Below are 22,950 nucleotides of genomic sequence, written 5' to 3' on the forward strand. Positions count from 1 at the left end.
AAACAGGCAAGTGGAATTGTGCTCTGCTTGTAAAAACAGAGCCGTGCCAAATAGGCAAAGGGGGTTATGCTCCACTTCTACGGATGGAACCGTGCCAAACAGGCCAGTACAGCCATGCTCTAAAGCCAATGATGAAATTATGGCAAACAGGCAAGAGGATCCACGAGCTATGCTATGAACCCAAGAGAGCAGCACTTGATATCCCACATCTAAAGAGAAAGCTGCCCCAGGAGGTAAGTGGAGTTGGGCTCTACCACCAGAGATGAAGCAGAGCCAACCAGGCAGCCAAAGCTGCACTTTACCTTCAGAGATGGAGCAGAGATGAGACTGGGAGCTGCTGACAGACTGGCAGCTGCTCTCTGGATCCAGAGATATAGGCTAGGTACAGATGCAGCCGAAGCTGTGCATACCAGCAAGGGAGACTTGGCTGTGATGCAAGCAGAGTGGCACTCTGCATCCAGTGATGGGCCTGGCCAAAGGGGCCCCATTCTGCTTTCAGAGATTGAGGCGGCCATGAAAGGGGCTGCGATCAACAGGACGAAGGTACGGACTAGAGCCCTAAAAGCTAAGTCAAAAGAGCAGAGTCATTCTGTATCAAGTGGTCTAGGGCTCCCCACCTCATGGATTTTGATGAAACTTTGTGTGCTGAATCTTACATGACCTAACACTGATAAAGTTTATGATCCACCAGTGGAATGCTTGTGGAGATATAGCTCTTTGTTTGATACCATACCACAATCATTTTGATAGTATCCCTGCACAATTTTGGCAACTTTGAGTCAAAATATTTCCTTGACCTTTGAAATTAAACAAATGAAACTTGGCACTCTTTTACATATATTCAATGGAACTAATGCACATTTTAATTTTTTAAACTGACGTAAGTAAAAAACCTCAAAGTGGGTCAAAAAAATGGATCGTGTTAAAAAATTTCAAAGTTTTGCCTTCTGTGGCTCCTGTAATAATGAAGATATCCCTGTCAAAGTTTGTCTGCTATTTTGTAACATGACTTTGTTCTCAAATATACAATTTCAACATATAAACTAATCTCATTACTTTATAATTTCAATTTAAAGTTGTTGGGGTTTTTTAATTGTCAAAAATTGGGTATTTTTTTTCATTTAAAATTTTTTTTATTGAAGTTTAACATATAACAAGTGATTAAATACAATACAATGATATTTTACAGAACAAATGATTTATAAATGTAAAACATAGATGCAGAGAAGACAAAAAACATCTATGTAGACAATTTTAAATTCCAATCACACTACTGGGTGTTTATTCTCGAACGAGTGTGTCCCAAAGGAGCAATACTAAACAAAACAAAAAAAGGACACTTAAAATATTGAATCTCTTAAACTGACAGAGGTGCTCTGACCCAATGAAGGTGGTAAGAAAATCACAAACTGGGACAAGCCCCTAAATAAGCTTTCCAGAGTCTATCATTGCACAATCTTTTTTTGCCAATGAAAAGGTTTTTGCTGTGTGAAAAAAAGAAGAATATTCAATTTCTTAAATAGAAATGTTTTCAATTTGTGAAGTACAAAGCTATAACTTAACTTTAATGTAGCCAAAAAAAGAAGTCTCCGAAGTTGTCTCACTGCAGCGTGTACTGGCAGGTTCTGACGCGTTTTGCCAGTGGCTTCTTCAGAGAACCCATTCTCGCTGGCTGTTAAATAGTGGAAAACTTCTCCCTAAACAGAAAAAGATGAAAGCTGCCATTCAAAATGTGAAATAAAAGAGTCTTACAAACAAGCTCACGCCGCCACTGGTGAATACTTTGCTATCCTCTCACAGTTACTTCATTTCCAGTTTGCTGATGTCACCCCCAGTAAACGTCCCGGTTTAACTATTCACACTGATATCAATCATTTATGGAGGAACGCCCACTATTCCACCTCCCGGTGTAGCCCCTCTGGATCTATTGTCTGCCAATGGAATATCCATGAGTGTTCTTTCTTCCATAAGACAACTTTCATGATTCCACCTCTTTTCAACCTCTGGGCTTCCAAAATCACAAATTTTAAGTCATCTACAGCAGTGTTCTTCAACTGCCGGTCCGTGGATTGGTGTCGGTCTGCAGAGAATTCCTGCTAGTCCGCGCAGGGTCAACTGAAATTTCCTGCCGGGTGTACAGCAGTGTGGCACCAGTCTTGGGCTCCCTGATTGTGGTGGTGTTGGCGGCAGGCTGTTGTTCCACCCTGCCTCGGGTTCCAGGCGGTGCGTGGGGCCGGCGTGTGGATTGGGTCCATCAGCAGCATCTGGGCCTTCCCTCTGCGATGGCTCGTTTGTGCAGCGAGAGTCCACTCATGTGCAGGATACGTGCGAGCACCTGGTGGTTGAGAGAGTGCCTCTGGGTGCAACGGGTTGAGCCCATGCGGCTGCAGAGTCATACCGTGTTCAGTGGCCGCCACCAGGTTGTTGACAGCATCCATGGGTCAGCGAGCAGTGCAGCTGAGCTTTCCTGTCGGCAGGCCGCTCACTCGTGGTGACTTGACGGCAGGGTGGCGGGTAAGGGCCTCCGGCTTGTCTTGAGTGGCAGGGCCTGTGGTGCAACGTTGTTTGCGTCAGCTTGTTGGGGGGGGGAGGGTGGCCGCGAACATGCAGAGCACGTGTGGGAGTTTGGGAGCAGGGGTGAGCAAGATCATGGGGAGCCTCCGACAGTGGCTCTCTCCCCTCCCAGCAGCTCTCGGTACTTGCCAGCGCAGGGATTCACTTTGGCAGCCTTGGGGCACTTGCTGAGTCGCAGCCCGCCTCTGATGATGCAACTTCCTCTTTCCTCAGAGGTGGCACGACCCATCAAGGGATCCAAAGCTGCCTAAGTGATTCGCTGCTGTAGGCAAGTACTGAGCAGCTGGGAGGGGAGCGGAGGAAGCCACTGTTGACGGCTGAGAAGCTGCTGGATAAAGGGAAAGTTGCTACTGGACCTGGAGGGAGGTAGAAGGAGAGATGCTGCTGGGAGGAGAGGAGGGAAAGGGACGGGAAGAGAGTTACTGTTGGATAGGGGGGAGGAGGGAAGGGAGAAGGAAAAAAGGAAGGAACCAGCTGGCAGGGAGATTAGAGGAGGTGAAGGGGTCAGGGTGGAATGGAGAGATCAGGTGAGGGAAAGGAGAGAGACAAAGGAATAAGAAAGTAAAGAGAGATTGATGCTGGAAAGGGGGTCAGCAGAGAAATGAGAGAGGGACAAAGATGCTAGATCTGGTGTAGGAGAGATAAAAATGAAGAGAGCAGTGAAGCTGGAATGAATCATGTAAAAAGGAGAGAGGGGGCACAGGCTGGATGGAAAGAGGAGAGAGGCACAGAAAAAAGGCAGATACCATATGGAAGGGGGAGAGGGCAGACAGTGAATGGAAGGGGCAAATGCTGGATTGAAGAGACAGAGAGGGCAGACGCTGAAGAAAGAGAGAAAAAAGAAGATGAAAGCAGACACCAGAGACAACAAAAGCTAGAAAATAATTTTTATTTCTATTTTGTCATTAGAATATATCAGATTTGAAATATATATCCTGCTAGAGCTGGTGTTAAGACATAACTGGGGACTGCAAAGCCCAGGCAGTGCTTCTTTAGCTTCCAGCTGGCTTAGGGCTCTCTCTGATCAGGGGGCACTACCCTAACACTATTCCTGTCATGTGGGTCTGCAGTATTCTGTTAGAATGATATTTCTGTGCAGCATTCTGTAATAATTTGGCTTATTCAGTTTTGATAGTAGAGGGGATAAATGTGAAGGGGAGGGGAGACAGGGGTTTTGTTGATCCTTGCTCTGTATTATTTGTATTTATAAAATGACAATTGTACAGAATATTGTTTCTTTTGTACTTTAATAAAATACATTCAATATAAAATCATAACTGAGGCTTGTGCAGATGGGATCAGATGGTTTGCGGGGAACGCGCTCACGGAGACAAGGCGGAAATGTTTTTTTTAATTTCAGTCTTTGTAATTTTCCGGTCCACAAAATAATTCTTTTATTTCCGTGGTCCATAGGTGTAAAAAGGTTGAAGAACACTGATCTAAAGTGTGAGACTGTATCCGCCAGTACACGCTGCAGTGAGACAACTTCTAAGACTTCTTTTTTGCTACATTTAAGTTAAGTTATAGCTTTGCACTTCACATATTTTAAGTGTCCTTTTTTGTTTTGTTTGGACAATTTTAAATATATATATGTAACTATACAATTAGGTAAAGACCAAAGATTAGATAATATTCGATTAGAACTAATTTTAGTAAATTAAGCATCACAAGTAATAAGTAAAACATTAGGATAAGAAATTCTACTCAAAGTTACCAGCTGAAATGTAACAATTACCTAACAAATGAGAAGAGATATTTAAGCACATAAGCATTGCCTCTGCTGAGTCAGACCATAGGTCCATCACGCCCAGCAGTCCGCTCCCGAGGTGGCCCCCCAGGTCAATGACCTGTAGTGATCTATTACTCTACTACTCTATTACTTTACAGCCTTCTGTACTGTATAGTAACCCTCTAATTGTACCCATGGATCCCCTTTTCCTTCATTTGTTATTGGAAACCATATTTTGTTAGTTTTAAAGCTCCTATTAGTAAGGGAATTCGCTTTGTATTCATATTTATGAATCATCATGACCGTAGCCCACCAAAAAGAGGTGTTTAATAATTGAGCTGACTTCCAGTGTGAGAGAATCATTTGCAGGATAAAAGCCATAAGAATATCAAGTAACTTAGAATGCCATTTGTCCAGTACATCAGGCAAAGCAAAAGAATGAAAGAGAACAATATCATAATATAACTGAGAAGAAATAGTAATTATAGTGCATATGGTTTTCCATACTGATCTCCAAAATAGTTGAATATTTGGGCAGTCATAAATCATATGCTTAAGGTCACCTAAATTTCCATTGCAATGCCAGCTTTTACAAAAAATAATGTTCTGGAAACATTTTCAAACTAACTATTAGAAAGAACAATGTTTCAGACCCCCCTGAAAAAGTTGGTTTTGTTTTTAAACACAAGCAAACAGTGCCTAAAGCACTGTTCAACCGCTGGTCCGTGGACTGGTGCTGGTCCACAGAAAATTCATGCCGGTCCGCACAGGGCCGGCAAAATCGACGCAGTTAAATTTCCTGGCTGGCATCTCTTCCCCTTTCCCTTCCAGGGCTGGCTTTAGGATTGGCCGCAGTACTGCTACAACGGACATCAAAAAGAAACACAGAAGCCGTGGGACTTTTCCTCTTGTCTGCATTGCTATAGGCTCTGCCGATCCTGATCCCGCCCCCCTCTGAAGTGACTTCCTGTATTTGAGGGGCAGGATTGAGACTGGCAGAGCTTATAGCTAATAGCAATACAGGCAAGAAGAAAGGTTCCACGCCTTCTGTCTTCGTTCTAGCCATCTGATTTAGCGGGACCACAACTAAGGCAGGACTGATAGCAATCGAGTTTGGGAGAGACATCCCTAAGCCCCATGGAATGGGTGGCTCCCCCGCCACTGCAGTTCAGCGCTTGTCTGAGTCAAGTCCCAGCGAGCAAGGGAGGCAGACAGCAGCATTATTGGGCTTAACTCTGAATGAAGAACAAGCCTTTCAAGCTGCTTCCAGAGGAGAGAGTTGCGCGGGGACAGAAATCCCACCCGTCCCCACCAAAGTCCCACCTGTCCCCGCAAGGAATCTCCTCCGTCCCCGCGAGGAATCCCCTCCGTCCCCACCCGTCCCTGCGAGGAATCCCCTCCGTCCCCACCGTCCCTATAAACTACAGAAATAGTTATTTCATTTAATTATGCTACTGAATTAAAGGCTCTGGTAGAAACCCATTTACAAATAAGCAAAAAGACTTTATTAATTTGGAAATATTAATTGGGAAGAATACATACTTTGTAAACGGGTTTCTACCAGAGCCTCTAATGTTTATAAATTTTTATCAACACAACTAATATATTACTTTATCCTAAAGCAAAAAAAAAAAAAAAAGAAATAGAATTTTTTTCCTACCTTTGTTGCCTGGTTTCTGTTTTCCTCATGTTCTCATTCAATTCCTTCCATCCACTGTCTCTCTTCTCTCTTCGTCTTCCATTTGTTCTGTTACTGTGCCTCTCCCTTTCTCCCCCCCCTTCCAAATTGGTCTGGCACCCATCTTCTTCCCTCCGCTCCCCCCATAGTCTGGCATCTCTGTCTTCTTCCCTGCCAGCGTCTTCTCCCCACTCCCTCTTCCCCATGTCCTGTCAGCATCCTTCTCCCCCCTGTCTCCCCCTCTGTCTTCCCCATGTGCTTTCAGTGTCCTTCTCCCCCTCTGTCTTCCCCATGTGCTTTCAGTTTCCTTCTCCCCCCCCCATCTTCCCCAAGTCCTTCCAGCGTCCTTCTCCCCCCGTCTTCCCCATGTCCTTTCAGCGTCCTTCTCCACCCCTTTGTCTTCCCCATGTCCTTTCAGCGTCCTTCTCCCCCCCATCTTCCCCATGTCCTTTCAGCGTCCTTCTCCCCCGTTTTACCTTAAGCGTCTTTTCCTCTTCACTCCACCTTTCCTCCCTTTCTCCCTCCCTGCCCCTTACCTTTGTGGCGCTTCCCCGCCCGACTGACAACAGAACAGGCCCGGTCCGACAAACCTCCCTGCCCTGTAGCCGTGAATCTAAATTACCTTCTTACAGCAGCTGGAGTATTGAAGCTGCTGTAAGAAAGTAATTTAGAGTCGCAGCTACAGGGCAGGGAGGTTTGTCGGACCGGGCCTGTTGTCAGTCGGTCGGGGGAAACGCCACAAAGGTAAGGGGACCTGGCCGGCTGTGCTGCACCCGGGGCAGACCGCCCTCCTAGCCCCCCTTGGTACGCCACTGCCTTTTCCCTACCTGCCCTGCCGCAGCACACAGCCGAACGGAAGTCTTCCCAATGCCAGCGCCGACGTTGGAGGGAGGGAGGGCTTTGCTTAAGCCCTCCCTCCGACGTCAGCGCTGACATCGGGAAGACTTCCGTTCGGCTATGTGCTGCGGCAGGGCAGGTAGGGAGAAGACGAGCCTCACGGCTGAGTACATCCAGCCCCGCAGGAACCCCATGACCCTCGGAGGCGTCCCCACTGGATTCCCGCGACCCTAGGGGGCGTCCCCATGGGATCCCCGAGACCCGAAGGGGGAACCCGCGGGATTCCCGTCATCCCCGTTCCCGTGTAGCTCTATATTCCAGAGTTCTGGGCAAGGGAACTGTAAGTAAACTGATGCGAGTTAAGAACCAGGCTGCTTCCGATTTAGTGTCAGTTATGGTGAAACCAGCCATTGTGACACTGGAGCCACTCTGGGGCCAGCAGCCAAGGGAGGGAATAAGAGATGCTGGATTATGAGGAGAGGGAAAAATGTGATATACGTGTTGTGGAAAGAAGATGGTAGACCGGTGGGGGGGATTGGAGTGACAGAAGTGAGATGGTGGATCCCCTTGGGGGAGGATAGTTATTGAAACTAGGTGGGAGTTGGAAGAATAGGGACACAAAGACAGATGCTGGACCTTACAGGGGGCAGAGAGACATAGAAAATGCTGAACACGAGAGAGGAGTATGAAGACAGAAGTAAGATGTTGGACATGGGTAAAGGGATTAGGGAGACAGAGGGGATATGCTGGACATAGTGAAGGGGGAATAGGGAGACAAGGAGAAGATGCTGAATAAGGAATGGAGGGAGTAGGGTGATGGAAGGTATCTGCCGGATTAAGATGGGGAAAAGAGGGGAGGTACTGGAATTGGATGGGAAAAGAGGTGGGTTGGCTGGCTGGCTCAGCAACGGGAAGAAAAAAAAAAAAAACACAGGAAGATGCTGGACATGGAGGTTGTAGGGTGAAAGAAAAAAGCAGACTTGACTGAGTAGGAAGACAGGTGGGAGTTGCTGGACACGGGGTGGATGCAGTAAGAAGAAAAAGGAGGTTCTGGATATTGGAATAATAGATAAAAGATAGGAAGGGACAGAAGTAGCAGATAGACTGAAGACCTTGGAAAGAAAATTAAGAAAAGACAGAAGAAAGCAGAACAAAATGGGCAGACAATAAAGGTAGAAAAAATAATTTTATTTCTATTTTGTCATTAGAATATATCAGATTTGAACTATATATCCTGCTAGAGACATAACTGGGGACTGCAAAGCCCAGGCAGTGCTTCTTTAGCTTCCAGCTGGCTTAGGGCTCTCTCTGACTAGGGGGCACTCCCCTAACACTATTCCTGTCATGTGGGACTGTGGTATTTTGTTAGCATGATATTTCTGTGCAGCATTCTGTAATAATTTGGCTTGTTCAGTTTTCTTGATAGTAGAGGGGATATATGTGAAGGGGAGGGGAGACAGGGGTTTTGTTGGTCCTTGTTCTGTATATTTATATTTATAAAATGACAATTATACAGAATATTATTTCTTTTTATACTTTAATAAAATACATTCAATATAAAATCATAACTGAGGCTTGTGCGGATGGGATCAGATGGTTTGCAGGGACCGAGCTCGCGGAGACGGGGTGGAAATGTTTTTGTTTTTAATTTCAGTCTTAGTAGTTTGCCGGTCCACAAAATAATTATTTTATTTCCGCTGGTCCATAGGTATAAAAAGGTTGAAGAACACTGGCCTAAAGCACAGATACTTACCGTAACAGTTGTTATCCAGGGACAGCAGGCAGCTATTCTCACATATGGGTGATGTCATCCATGGAGCCCGGATGCGGGCAGCCTCGCAAGCAGACTTGCTTGTAGAAACGTAGAAGTTTCGAGTCAGCTGCACCGCGCAGGCGCAAGTGCCTTCCTGCCCTGTGCAGGGCGAGTCTCCTTAGTTCAGATAGCTAGCAGAGAAGCCAACCAGGGGAGGTGGGTGTGTTGTGAGAATAGCTGCCTGCTGTCCCTGGATAACAACTGTTACGGTAAATAACTGTGCTTTATCACAAGACAAGCAGACAGCCTATTCTCACATCTGGGTGACCTCCAAGCTAACCAGAATGGGATGGTGGGAGTGTTGGCAACTTAGGAGAATACATTTTTTAATACTCTCTGACCAAAGTGGCCATCCCGTCTGGAGAAAACATCCAGACAATAGTGAGAAGTGAAAGTATGAACCGAGAACCACGTAGCAGCTTTGCAAATTTCCTCAATAGGTGTGGATCTGAGGAAAGCCACTGAAGCTGCCTTTGCTCTGACTTTGTGGGCTGTGACTCAACTCTGTAGTTGTAATCCAGCCTGGGCATAGCAGAAAGAGATACAAGTAGCCATCCAGTTGGAGATGGTACGCTTAGAGATTGGATGTCCCAACTTGTTTGGATTGAAGGAGACAAAAAGTTGAGGAGCAGTTCTGTGTGGTTTGGTGTGTTTCAAGTAGAAGACCAAAGCACATTTACAGTCCAAAGTATGAAGAGCTGATTCTCCAGGATGAGAATGAGGCCGTGGGAAAAACACTGGTAGTACAATAGATTGATTGAGATGAAATTCTGAAACCACTTTAGGTAAGAATTTAGGATGAGTACGGAGGACCACCTTGTCATGATGGAAAACTGTGAAAGGTGATAAGCAACTAACGCTTGCAGCTCACTGCCTTTTCAAACAGATGTGAGGGCAATGAGAAACACCACTTTCCAAGTGAGATACTTCAGATGAGCTGTAGATATTGGTTCAAATGGAGGTTCATCAATTGAGCAAGAACACTGAGATCCCAAACCACTGAAGGCGGTTTGAGAGGAGGTTTGACATGGAAAAGTCCCTTCATGAATCTGGAAACTACCGGATGAACAGAGAGGGGTTTCCCTTCAATAGGCTGATGGAAAGCAGCAATTGCACTAAGATGGACTCGGATCGATGTAGACTTGAGGCCAGAGGTGGATAAGTGCAAAAGATAATCTAGAACAGAAGATAAGGAGAAAATCTAGTCCATTTTTGGTGGTAGCATTGTCTAGTGGCAGGCTTCCTAGAAGCCTTTAAAATGTCTCTTACAGGTTGAGAAAACCGAAGAGGAGTTATGTTGAGAGGTACCAAGCTGTCAGGTGTAGAGACTACAGGTTGGGATGAAGCAGAGATCCTTGACTCTGTATAAGCAGATACGGAAAAACTGGTAGAAGGTATGGCTCCCTGCTGCTGAGTTGAAGTAGAAGGGAGTACCAAGACTTTCTCGGCCGAGGATCTATCAGAATCATGGTGGCATGATCGTTCTTCAACTTAACAAGAGTCTTGAGAATGAGAGGGAATGGAGGGAATGCATATAGAAAAAGATTCGTCCATTCCAGTAGGAAAGCATCTGCCTCGAGGTGATAAGGAGAATATATCCTGGAGCAGAACTGGGGCAGTTTGTGGGAAGCTGCAAAGAGATCTATCTGATGTGTTCCCCACTGTGAAAAAATGTGATGAAGAGGCGAGGAATTGAGTGTCCATTTGTGAGGTTGCAGAAGACGACTCAATTTATCCGACAAACTGTTTTTCGCCCCTTGGATGTAGACAGCTTTGAGGAAGGTGTTGTGAAGGATTGACCCATCCCAAACCTTCAGAGCTTCTTGACAAAGGGAGGGAGATCCTGTCCCCCCCTGCTTGTTGACATAGTACATGGCGATTTGCTTGTCCGTTCGAATGATGACTACCTGGTTGTGAAGAAGATGTTGAAAAGCTTTGAGAGCACTGAAGATTGCTCTGAGTTCCAACAGATTGATGTGACACTAACGATCCGTACTGGTCCAGTGGCCTCGAGTACGGAGACCATCGAGATGAGTGCCCCAAGCGTAGGTCGAAGAATCTGTTGTGAGGACTTCTGATGAGGGGGCGTTTGAAACAGCAAGCCTCTGGAGAGATTGGAAGAGAGCATCCACCAGCGGAGATACTGTCTCAACGAAGAAGTGACTGTAATGTGTCAATAGAGTGGGTCGCAAGCCTGCGTCCACTGAGATGTCAGAGTCCACTGAGGAATTCTGAGGTGAATCTGGCAAAAGGAGTCACGTGTACTGTGGAGGCCATGTGACCTAGGAGTACCATCATGTGTCTCGCTGAGATTGAAGAGTGGGAAGACACTGCTTGACAGAGTTGAAGGAGAGCTTCCAGACGTTGTTGCGGAAGGAATGCTCTGAGTTGGATAGTGTCCAGAACAGCTCCGATGAACTGTAGATTCTGAGAGGGCTGAAGTTGGGATTTGGGAAAGTTGATTTCGAATCCCAAACTTTGTAGGAACTACATAGTCCGTTATGGTCGCTACAATAACCCCCTGAGATGTGGAATCCTTGATGAGCCAGTCATCTAGTTAGGGGAACACCTGAAGACGATGGTTCCTTAGAGCTGCTGCTGCTACCACCACCACCAGGCATTTGGTGAATACTCTGGGAGATGAAGCCAGGCCAAAGGGTAGCACTCTGTATTGGTAATGCAGATTCCCCACCTGAAATCTGAGATATTGATGGGAGGCCGGATGAATGGGAATATGAGTATAAGCCTCCTTGAGATCAGAGAGCATAACCAATTGTTCTGATCTAGAAGGGGTTAAAGGGACGCCAGGGACAACATGCAAAATTTTTCTTTTACTAAAAATTTGTTGAGCCCTGAAATCCAGAATGGGTCGCAGATCGCCCGTCTTCTTCGGAATTAGTAAGTAACGGGAGTACCCCCCCCCTGTTCTGCTGTTCCAAAGGAACTGGTTCGATGGCACGGAGACGAAGCAGAGCTTGAGCTTCCTGAAGAAGAAGGGCGGTCTGGGATGGATTGAAGTATACTCTCTTGGAGGAAGCTCTGGTGAAACCTGAGTGAAATGAAGATAGTATCCTTCCCTGATGACTGACAGCACCCAGAGTTCAGATGTAATTGTCTCCCATCGGTGATAAAAATAATGGAGATGACCTCCTATGGGGGGGGGGGGGAAGAGAGGACACAGACAGAACAATAGAGGTTATGCTCTGTTTTAAATATCAAAAAGGTTGCGCAAACTTAGGTGCAGCAGAAGGCTGAGGTTTCTGTTGCTTCTGTTTCTTGGGAGGCGCTCGATTGTTCGGAGTACAACGCCTCTGGAAAATTGGAGGAGGGCGTGAAGGTTTCACAGGAGCTGGCTTAGGCTTTGGTCTGACAATGGAAGCAAAAGATTTTTCATGTTCAGACAGTTTCTTGGTAGCTGCCTCTATGGATTCATCACAAGGGATGTTAGCCAGGCGGTCCTGAAGATTAGGGTCCATGTCAATGGTACGAAGCTAGGCCAAGCAGCGCATTGCTACAGAGAAAGCAGTGGCCCTGACTGACAACTCAAAGGCATCATAAGAGGATTGAAGAAGAAGAAATCTGAGTTGTGACAGAGTAGCAATAACTTCTTGGAATTCGAAGTGCTTCTGTGTATCCAGGAAATTGAGAAACTTTGGAAGTAGGTCAATGAGGAACTTGAGATAAGTAACAAAGTTAAAATTATAATTAAGGACTTTGGAGGACATCATAACATCTTGATAAAAGACGACATCCAAACTTATCCATAGTTTTCCCCTCCCTTCCAGGAGGAACAGTAGCATATACTCTGGAAGGAAGGGATCTCTTTAAGGAGGACTCCACAAGAAGGGATTGGTGAGACAATTGTGAATTCTCAAATCCTTTGCAATATAGAGTTTTATACCTGGAGTCCAATTTGCCTGGAACAGCAGAAATGGTATAAGGAGTCTCCAGGCAGCATGTGAAAGTCTGAGACAAAAGCTTGTGAAAAGGAAGCTTAAGTGACTCTGCAGGAGGTTGAAGGATGCATGACCTCAAGGTACTCCTTAGAGTACTTAGAACCAGCATCTAATTGAAGTTCCAGGTCATTAGCCATCTGTCGGAGAAAAGCAGAGAAAGACAGCTGATCCACCAAGGCCTTGCCTCGAGACAGACGCGATGACCCCGAGGCGGCCTGGGTCGGAGGCAAAGCCTCTCTGGAGAAAGGAGAAATTAGGTTCTTACCTGCTAATTTACTTTCTTTTAGCTTCTCCAGACCAGTAGAGGTTAACTTTACGAATGGGTATATATCTAATCATGACCAGCAGGTGGAGACTGAAAACAAAACTTTGGGACAGTATATCCTAGCCCCTCCTCTCTATTTCCCTCAGTCTGCCGAATAGCCAAGCAGAACCAAGAACTGGAAAACAACAGAGAGAAAAAACAATACTCCGAAAGGAGTAACAAAGAACATACCCAAAAATGCTGTTGGAAAATGCAGAGGAGAAAATTCCCGAAGGAAGAAGGTCCCCACAGCTCGCCAGCTAAGCCAGCCGAGCCACAGCCGCTGTTCTTCAATTCTCCCCGGCCCTAGAAAAATACTAGAACCCGCAGCAAAAACCAAAAAACTGCCCGCGCAACAGCCCCAACAACAACAACAACAGACAGGGTGGGGACCTCTACTGGTCTGGAGAAGCTAAAAGAAAGTAAATTAGCAGGTAAGAACCTAATTTCTCCTTCTTTAGCACTCTCCAGACCAGTAGAGGTTAACTTTACGAATGGGACGTACCAAAGCAGTCCCTCTCACGGGCGGGACCCCCGAAGGGCCGATACCAGAACACGCTCACCGAACACCGCGTCCCGACGCGCCTGAACATCTACCCGATAATGCCGAACAAATGAATGCAAGGAGGACCAAACCGCAGCCTTACAAATATCCACCGGAGGCACGAGCGACGACTCAGCCCAAGAAGCCGCCTGACCCCTAGTGGAATGAGCCTTGAGAAACTCCGGAACCGGCTTCTGACTCAGAAGATAAGCGGAAGCAATCGTCTCCTTGATCCAGCGCGCAATAGTAGCCTTAGAAGCGCCAGCCCCCCGACGAGGACCCGCCAGAAGCACAAAGAGATGATCGGAGCTCCGAAAATCCCGGGTCCGCTGCACATAAGCATGGAGGACCCGACCGACATCCAACTTGCGCAGCTGTCGTTGCTCAGAAGAACCCTCCCGACTACCCAAGACCGGGAGGACCACCGATTGATTGACATGAAAAGGAGAAACTACCTTCGGCAGAAAGGAAGGAACAGGCCGCAAAACAACCCGCTCCTTCGAAAACTCCAGGAAGGGAGCCCTACAAGAGAAAGCCTGTAGCTCAGACACCCGTCTAGCGGAAGTAATGGCCACCAAAAAGACCGACTTCAGCGTAAGGTCCTTCAACGAACAGCCATCCAACGGCTCGAAAGGAGGGCGCACTAGAACATAGAGAACCAGATTGAGATCCCAAGAGGGAATCGAGGGCCTTATGGGAGGCCTGATCAACTTGGCCGCCCTAAGAAAGCGAATCACATCAGGAATGGCTGACAAACGCTGACCTGTCACCAGCCCCCGAAAAGCCGACAGGGCCGCCAGATGAACCCGGAGAGAAGACCAGGCCAGGCCCCTATCCAGGCCATCCTGCAAAAACTCTAGAATGTTAGGCAGAGAAGCGCGAAAAGAGACCACTCCCCGCGCTCGGCACCATTCCTCAAAAAGACGCCAAACCCGTACATAAGCCCGAGAGGTAGAAAGCCTCCGGGACCCCAAAAGTGTAGAGATCACCTTGTCGGAATATCCCTTCTTACTCAGGCGGCCCCTTTCAAGAGCCAAGCCGTAAGACAAAAGGGAGACGGGTCGAACATGGGAATGGGACCCTGCGTCAGAAGATCGCACCCGAGAGGCAGAGGAAGAGGATCCGCCACCAGATGCCTCACCAGATCCGCATACCACGGACGACGAGGCCAATCCGGAGCCACCAAAACCACCAGCCCCGGATGGCGAACAATGCGAAGCAGTACTCTGCCCACTAATGGCCAAGGAGGGAACACATACAACAGCCCCTCCGTTGGCCACGGTTGGACCAGAGCATCCAGACCCTCGGCCAGACCGTCCCTGCGACGACTGAAGAAGCGGGGTACTTTGGCGTTGCCACTTGTAGCCATCAGATCCATCAGGGGCTGCCCCCAAGCACGCACTATCAACTGAAACGCCTCGGCGCCGAGACACCACTCTCCCGGATCCAAGAAGTGACGACTGAGGAAGTCCGCCTGAACGTTTTCTACCCCGGCAATGTGAGAGGCCGAGAGGTCCAGAAGATGCGACTCCGCCCAAACCATGAGCCGAGCCGCTTCCTGCGCCACCAGAGTGCTCTTGGTGCCCCCCTGACGATTGACATAAGCCACCGCCGTGGCATTGTCCGACAGGACTCTGACCGACTTGCCCAACAAAAGGGAGTGGAAGGCCAACAGCGCCAGCCGGACCGCCCTGGTCTCCAACACGTTGATCGACCAGGAGGCCTCCTCCGTGGTCCAGGTTCCCTGAGCTGAGTGACCCAGGCACTGGGCCCCCCAACCCAGGAGACTCGCATCCGTAAGGAGCACCGTCCACCGCGGAAGATCCAGACCCACCCCCTGAACTAGGTGAGGGGTCCGGAGCCACCAACGCAGACTGCAGCGCGCCAAGCCTCGCAGGGGAACCGGAACATCCATCCCGTGCCTCTGGGGAGACCACCTCCGGAGCAGAGCATACTGGAGAGGACGCATGTGGGCCCGCGCCCACCTCACCACGTCCAGGGACGCCGCCATCGACCCCAGGACCTGGAGGAAATCTCGCGCCCGAGGACACCGGGACGCCAAAAGCAGGCGAATCTGAGATTGCAATTTGCTCACCCGGGCCTCTGGGAGGAAGACCTTCCCCAAGGAGGTGTCGAACAGCACCCCGAGGTACTCCAGACGCTGAGCCGGAACCAACCGACTCTTGGAAAGGTTGACCACCCAGCCCAGCGACCGGAGAAACTCCACCACCCGAGCCGTAACCCGGCAGCTTTCCTGCAACGACTTGGCCCGAATTAACCAGTCGTCCAGGTAGGGGTGTACCAGGATGCCCTCTGACCGCAAGGCTGCCGCGACGACCACCATCACCTTGGTGAACGTCCGGGGAGCCGTGGCCAGCCCAAAGGGAAGCGCACAGAACTGATAGTGCCGACCCAAGATCGCAAAGCGCAGGAAACGCTGATGAGAGGCCCGAATGGGAACATGCAAGTAGGCCTCCGTCAGATCGAGAGAAGTGAGAAACTCCCCCGGCTGAACCGCCAGAATGACCGACCGCAGCGTTTCCATACGGAAAGAGGGAACCTTGAGAGCCCTGTTGACCCCTTTCAAATCGAGGATGGGCCGAAAAGTCCCCTCCTTCTTGGGCACCACAAAGTAAATGGAGTACCTGCCCGTGCCCCACTCCGGGGGGGGCACTGGAACAACTGCCCTGAGATCTAGCAAGCGCTGAAGGGTCTGGCGAAACGCCAGCGTCTTCCCAGGAGTCTGACATGGAGAAGCGAGGAAAAAATCCGGCAGAGAGCGGGCGAACTCCAGGGCATAACCGTCCCGCACCACCTCCAGGACCCACTGATCGGACGTGATCTCGGCCCATTTGGGAAAAAAGTCGCGCAGCCGGGCCCCCACCAGAACCAAGGGGGGCGCCGGCAAGGCGTCATTGTGCAGGACGGGAAGCGGGGGAACCGGCGGAGGGATTCCCTGCCCCCCGACGGGCCCCCCGAAAGGGCTGCATGCGCTGGAAGAACCGACCCCGGGAAAACCCCGGAGACTGGAAAGAAGCAGCCCCACGCCCAGGGCGATACTTGCGAAATTCCCGCAAACGCCCCCGGGCCGCACCCCCCCGAGACGCCGGGCGGGCACGGTCCTCCGGCAAACGGGGAACTTTCGAGTCCGACAGAGTCTGAATCAACTTATCCAAGTCCTCTCCAAATAAAAACGACCCCCGAAAGGGAAATTTAGTAAGCTTAGCTTTGGACGCAGCATCCGCCGCCCAAGCGCGCAGCCACAACACACGCCTTGCGGCCACGCCAAAAGCCATAGACTTAGCCGAGATCCGCACCAAGTCATACAGAGCATCAGAGAGGAATGAGGCAGCCATCTCAATCTTCGCCACCTCCTGATCCACCAGAGACCAGTCATCAGACTCTCGATCCAAGACCCGCTCCGCCCACCGAAACACGGCGCGAGCGACCAGTCCCCCACAAATAGCCGCCTGGACCCCAAAGGCAGAGACTTGAAAATTTTGCTTAAGGATGTTCTCCAATTTGCGCTCCTCAGAGTCCCGCAAGGCAGAACCGCCCTCAACAGGCACGGTATGCCGCTTGGAAATAGCCGAGACCACCGCATCTACGACTGGCGAAGCTAACGTAGCCCGATCCCCTTCAGGAATGGGATACAGGCGAGCCATGCTGCGCGCCAGCCGAAACGGCGTCTCCGGCGTTTTCCACTGCTCAAGAATAATATCCCGAATATCCTGATGCATAGGAAAAGAGCGGGAAACGGAACGGATCCCTCGTAACAGAGGGTCCCCCACACGCGGAGTCTCCGGCGGCGCGTCCTCAAAACGCAAAACCGAAGAAACCTGTTGAATAAGGTCAGGCAGCTCATCTCTCTGAAAAAGGCGCACCACGGACGCCTCGTCACTGGAGAACGGGAAACCCGACAACCCGCCGCCAGCTTCCGTCCCCTCCAGAGGGTCCTGGAATTCCTCAGAAGGGTCCAGGTCCTCCTCCAGACCGACACGTTCCTCCGACCACAAATCCTCGTCCCACGACACCTGCGGACGCTTGGACAAGAGAGGCGGCGGAGGGGACGTCACGTCAGACGAGAGAGGCAAAGCCGCAGGGAGCGCGGAGGAAATCCCACCCCCCGAAACCCCCTGGGCGCAACCGGGACCCCCAGCCGCCTGAAAATAGGCTTTGCATAAAGAAAAGAAAAAATCAGGGGAAAAACCCCCCGAGGGTCCCAAGGGACTCCCTGCCACAGCAGGGGACCCAGCAGAAACCTGCCCCTGCTTAGACAAAACAGGGGGAAGGTCACCTGAGGTGGAAGACAAAATGGAGGGGCCAGACAGAGAAGATGGCGTCTTTCCCGCCAAAACAGCTCCCTCCATAGCCTGCAGCGGCTGAGAGACCTGAATAGTCTCAGCCGCTAAAGCAGGCAAGCCGGCATCAGCTGTCAAAATATCAGCTGAGAGGGAATCCTCTAAAACCCGACCGTCGGCGGCTCGGGGAATCCCTCCGTGGGCGGACGGAGAAGACCGGGCTTCTCCACCGTTCCCTGCCGACTCGCGAGGCACCATCGGCGGGGAGCTCTGGGCGCCTGCAGCCGCTGCCGACGGAGCTCCTCCACCGCACCGGCCTGAACACCGCTTGCACAGGCCGGCCGCGAGTGCCTCGCGTCTGGAGCACAATGAGCACTTTTTCCCTTTAGAAGTGCTCATTGCTCCATACGCGACCTAGCTGTAAAAAAGTGCCGGTTAGATGAAAAATACAGTAAAATACAGTGTTCTTAAAGGGATACAACCCTCCAGACCAGCACTACCTCAGGATTTTTTTTTTTTTTTTTACAGAACAGACTCCACAGGCTCTCTAAGCAATATGCCTTGCTTGATTTAGGGGGCAAGGCTTACTGCTGAGGCTCCTCTAAAAAAATATGGGGAGGTGGAGGAAGTGGGGGGAGGGACCCCGCTCGAGACCCGCCGGGTTTGACACCCCCGAGGTCGGACGAACCCCCAAACAGAGTCCGTCCAAGCTCCGTCCGGCCAAAAACAGGGACAATAAACCCCCTAAACAAATTCCAACAGCCCTACCAAGGGAGATGGGTACAGATCACATCAACACCTGCTGGAGACTGAAAGAAGACTGAGGGAAATAGAGAGGAGGGGCTAGGATATACTGTCCCAAAGTTTTGTTTTCAGTCTCCACCTGCTGGTCATGATTAGATATATACCCATTCGTAAAGTTAACCTCTACTGGTCTGGAGAGTGCTAAAGAATGACCATTAAAGGAATATGGAGACTTGGACAAGGCAATGGAAGAAGCTGAGTCCTTGAGGTCTGGAAGCGGAGACCTCGATCGAGGAGTCGGTCGTCTGGGAGAGCTGGAAGGTCTGGAATGAGGCCTAGATGAAGAAGGTTGCTCTTTGGAAGAAGACCTATGCCTGGATGGATGCCTTAATGAAGGCCTCGATCGAGGATGAGAGTGGTGTGTAGAAGCAGGTCTCGAGGAGAGATGGAAGTAGGCAATGCTACAGGTGAATGTATAGGGCTAGAAGCAGTAGATCAAAACTTAGGAGGTTTGATGGAGGAATCTCAAAGCACTCCCAAAGACTCTACTCCTTGAATGGAGTGTGAGGATGGATGGAGAGCAAAGATGGATCCGCGTCTGAAACCGGACCACTTGCTGCGGTTATAGGCTCCAAAGTGGCAGTGGAGATGTGCTTCGACTTAGAAGTCTTGGAAAGCTTGAGGACCACCGCCGGAACCTTCTGCTTAGGTATCTGCCCTGAGGGAAGATCAGGGGAAGACACAGCAGGTTTACTCGAGGTCAGAGACGTCCCAAACAAAGAAGATCTGATGAGGCTCCAGGTCGGAGTGGTGGAAGCAGGAGGATCCTTGTTGGAAGATGGGACCGAGGCCGTGCTCGAAGTCTAAGGTGCGACTGAAGAGTCCATCCCGAACAGTTTCTCCACTAAAATCCCATGACGCTTAAGGGCCCAAGGTTGAAGAGTAGCACAGCGCTTGCATGACTTAGAATTATGGTCAGGCCCGAGGCACTTGAGGCACCAACAGTGTGGGTCTGTGAGTGAAACTGCATGCTGGCACTGGCTACACTTCTTGAAGCCCGTTGCTGGCCAGAACATAGGAGGAAAAATGACCGCAGTGAAGTCGAAGCCCACAGGCTGCGGCCAAGCGGCCTGCCCCGCCAGTCGAACGAAGAAAAAATAAAGTCTTTGTTTTTTTTTTAAACTGAAAGAAAAGAAATAACACAGCGATTCGCGACGAAAAGTAACACAAACCGCGGTGAGAAGGCACGAATTAGAAAAGTTTGGCGCAAAGTGTCAAAGACGGACTTCTCGGCTCTGCAGAAAACTGAGAGGACTCGCCCTGCACTGGGCGTGAAGGCACTCGCACATGCACGGTGCAGCTGACTTGAAATTTCTACGTTTCTACAAGCAAGTCTGTTTGCGAGGCTGTCCGCATCCATGCTCCGTGGATGACATCACCCTTATGTGAGAATAGGCTGCCTGCTTGTCCTGGGATAAAAATAAGGATCAAAAGTTATGGAAGTTTCCAAAGTAATGACATACATTAACATTGAAAAATGGTCAACTCTTCAAGTTATAAACTGTTTTGCTTTTTTTTCTGGAGGAAAATATTTTATTGCATTGGTCCATGGTGACCTTAGTGTTTTAATGTCCCTAGAAAACCTCACGCCGTGACAGGTGGAGGATCAAGCAGCTGCCCTACTTTTAAGCACAACCAAGTCAGAGCCAAACAGCCTGCGCTCAAGCTGCTGATAAATCAGGGATGCGAGCAGCTATACAGGGGACGGCCCCTGAGCTCCAAAAAATATGAAAATAGTATGGGGCTAGTTCAGTGCCCCCAAGGGCTGATCCTGCAAGCAGTAGACTTCTGCCGTGCAAGTCTGCGTCTTCCTCCAGGCAGAGGTCCCAGAAGTGGGAACCTCTGGGCACCAAGCCTCCAACTGAACACAAAGACAAACAAAACATAAAGCCTGAAAATAACAAAATCACAGAGCAAATCAGAAACATTTCTGAGCAACTTGAATAAAGAAAAAAAAAAAAAAAAACCCAAGGGGAAGGAGCAGCTTCCTGGGAAGGAGGTGGAGTTGAAAGATGATTGACAGCTTTCTGCAAGCAACTTGTGGGTTCAGGTACATAATCCTAGAATTCATAACTAGTAAACACATTACACTAGAAATTAAGTCATCTAATCTAAAATCCAATCCAATCTATAATCCAATGATGTTCAGACTTTACCTGCTTAGGTAGTTCTTCCTTCTGTAATTCACTCTCAGCAAATTCATTAAAAATTCGGAGGCATTCTTCCATGGGGTCATCTGAATCGGACTCTTCCGCATCATGATCAGAAACATCTGTGCAGTCTCCAGATGATGAATCTAATACAATGATTTCATTTTCTTTGACTTTTGTACATAAAGCACCATTACCATCCTTGTTATACAAGCTGTGTGTCACTTCTGTTTCACAAGGAACACTGTTAAAGAAACTTAATTGGTCTACTAAAGATGTGGTTTCATTGAGATGTGTACTATCCAGTATTGTAGCTTTTTTACTTCCTGACATGCCTTTAACTTTTTCTAAATCCCTAACTTTAAAATCAGCATGCATTTGTGACATTCCCTCTTTAGAACTGTCTCGATGTGCATTGATTTTTGGCCTTTTGCTATTGCAGAAGTTCTTATGCCCTGTTTTTGCCTGCTGAAGATCAGTTTGTATGCTTTCAGATTGTGCACATTTTTGTTCATCATTTTCACATTTATCTTTCTGTGCTAAACAAATGTTACTCATTTTAGGTATGGAAGAATATTTTGTATTATCAAGATTATCACCACTTTCATTGAAAGTGTTTGTTTTTGTAACATCTGACAGATAAATATTTTGCATCAATGGCATATTTTGCTGTTTCTGAACTGCAACTGTTTTGTTCAAGTCATTGTCATTTGGTCCAGAGGCAATGTTTTTTTCTATTTTGCTTGTCTCTATCACCTTTATAGACTCATTCAGTGAATTATTATTTGGAGGATTTTCTTCATGCACAAGCTGACCTTTATCTTTCTGTGCTAAACAAATGTTACTCATTTTAGGTATGGAAGAATATTTTGTATTATCAAGATTAACATCACTTTCATTGAAAGTGTTCATTTCTGTAACAGCTGACAGATAAATATTTTGCATCAATGGCATATTTTGCTGTTTCTGAACTGCAACTGTTTTGTTCAAGTCGTTGCTGTCATTTGGTCCAGAGGCAATGTTTTTCTCAATTTTGCTTGTCTCTATCACCTTCATAGACTCTTTCAGTAAATTATTATTTGGAGGATTTTCTTCATGCACAAGATGACACTCTTTTTCCCTCCGATTCCAGTCAGTGTTCTTCTTTATTCTCGGTTTCTTAGACATAGGTTTTAATGGTGGGACATCAATAACAAGGGTATCGTCATCAGATTCTTGAAGATTTATTTCAAGCCTGACTGGTGATGCAGTTCTTGATCTTTTACACTTGGAGCTGCCTCCATTTTCATGTCCACTAATTTTAAAACGCTTAGGCTTTAACTTATTTTCAGCCTCTTTTTTGGTAAAGGAATTAAGAAGGTCTGCAGAGTAGTTAAGTATTGGGTCATATTCCAGGTCAGTTGCTGGACAGCGGTGATCAACAACATATTTCTCACTAGAAACTGAGTGAAGGACTTTCCTAGAGCTGCTAGAAGTTGCATTATGACTGCCTTTTGAATCTCCAATATGCTGTTCATCTGCACAGCATGGATGATTTCCATTTATGTCAATCAAATTAGTACCAATATTGATATTTTCATCATTTTTTGCCTCCTGCTTATACTGGACAAGTTTCTTCTGGTTTTCTTCCATTTCTGTCTTCACTGCCTCAATTTCTTTATTAATTCTTTCAAGTTCTGTAACCAGAAAATAAATTAGTTTAAAAAAGTGCAAAATACTTTGTTCAGAAATGAATTTCAATTTTTGTCTAATATGGCACAGGCATTTGATGATTTTCTAAAGCTATCATAAACTTACTCTGTAAACCCCCCAACTCTGCTCAGAAAATCAGCTTCTAATACATTATCTTCACACCTAAAAATGTAATTTTCTTTGTGTCAAAACAATTGATAAATGTCCAAATACACTGAAATATTGGTACAAAAAGAGATTAGGTTCTTACCTTATCTTTTCCAGTAGAAAGGAATGGTATGCTGAACCTTAGGGTATTCTGTCCATTCTTGCAAGCATACTGCAGAGAGATGTCAATGACAGCTTTTGAAACCTACTTTTCCCTGGAGTCTGCTGCTCCCTTCAGTTTGTTCCAAAGCATGCAAGAGCTCTAGAGTAAAAGAGCTAAGGAGGGACACAGGGAACTCCCCGAAACCAAGGTTCTGATCTACTCATATAACGTTATAACAGTCAATAATGAAACTGCAATGTATACCTGAAGAAATATAATTCAATCACAACCTTCATCAGGAAACTACATTGGCTCCCA

The 22,950-nt window shown here is 48.0% G+C and overlaps 1 protein-coding gene across 3 annotated transcripts in view; it reads right to left on the bottom strand.

Moving 5' to 3' along the window:
• LOC117347916 (RNA exonuclease 1 homolog) overlaps positions 1-22,950 on the bottom strand; it is a 189,737-nt gene that overhangs the window by 156,452 nt on the left and 10,335 nt on the right. For all 3 annotated transcript variants that reach the window (XM_033919439.1, XM_033919436.1, XM_033919437.1), the window contains exon 2: positions 20,697-22,366. In XM_033919439.1, the coding sequence (XP_033775330.1) occupies positions 20,697-22,366 (1,670 nt within the window). The remainder of the gene's footprint in view (positions 1-20,696; positions 22,367-22,950) is intronic.

The sequence above is a fragment of the Geotrypetes seraphini genome, chromosome 1 (assembly GCF_902459505.1).
Source record: "Geotrypetes seraphini chromosome 1, aGeoSer1.1, whole genome shotgun sequence".
Lineage (NCBI taxonomy): Eukaryota > Metazoa > Chordata > Amphibia > Gymnophiona > Dermophiidae > Geotrypetes > Geotrypetes seraphini.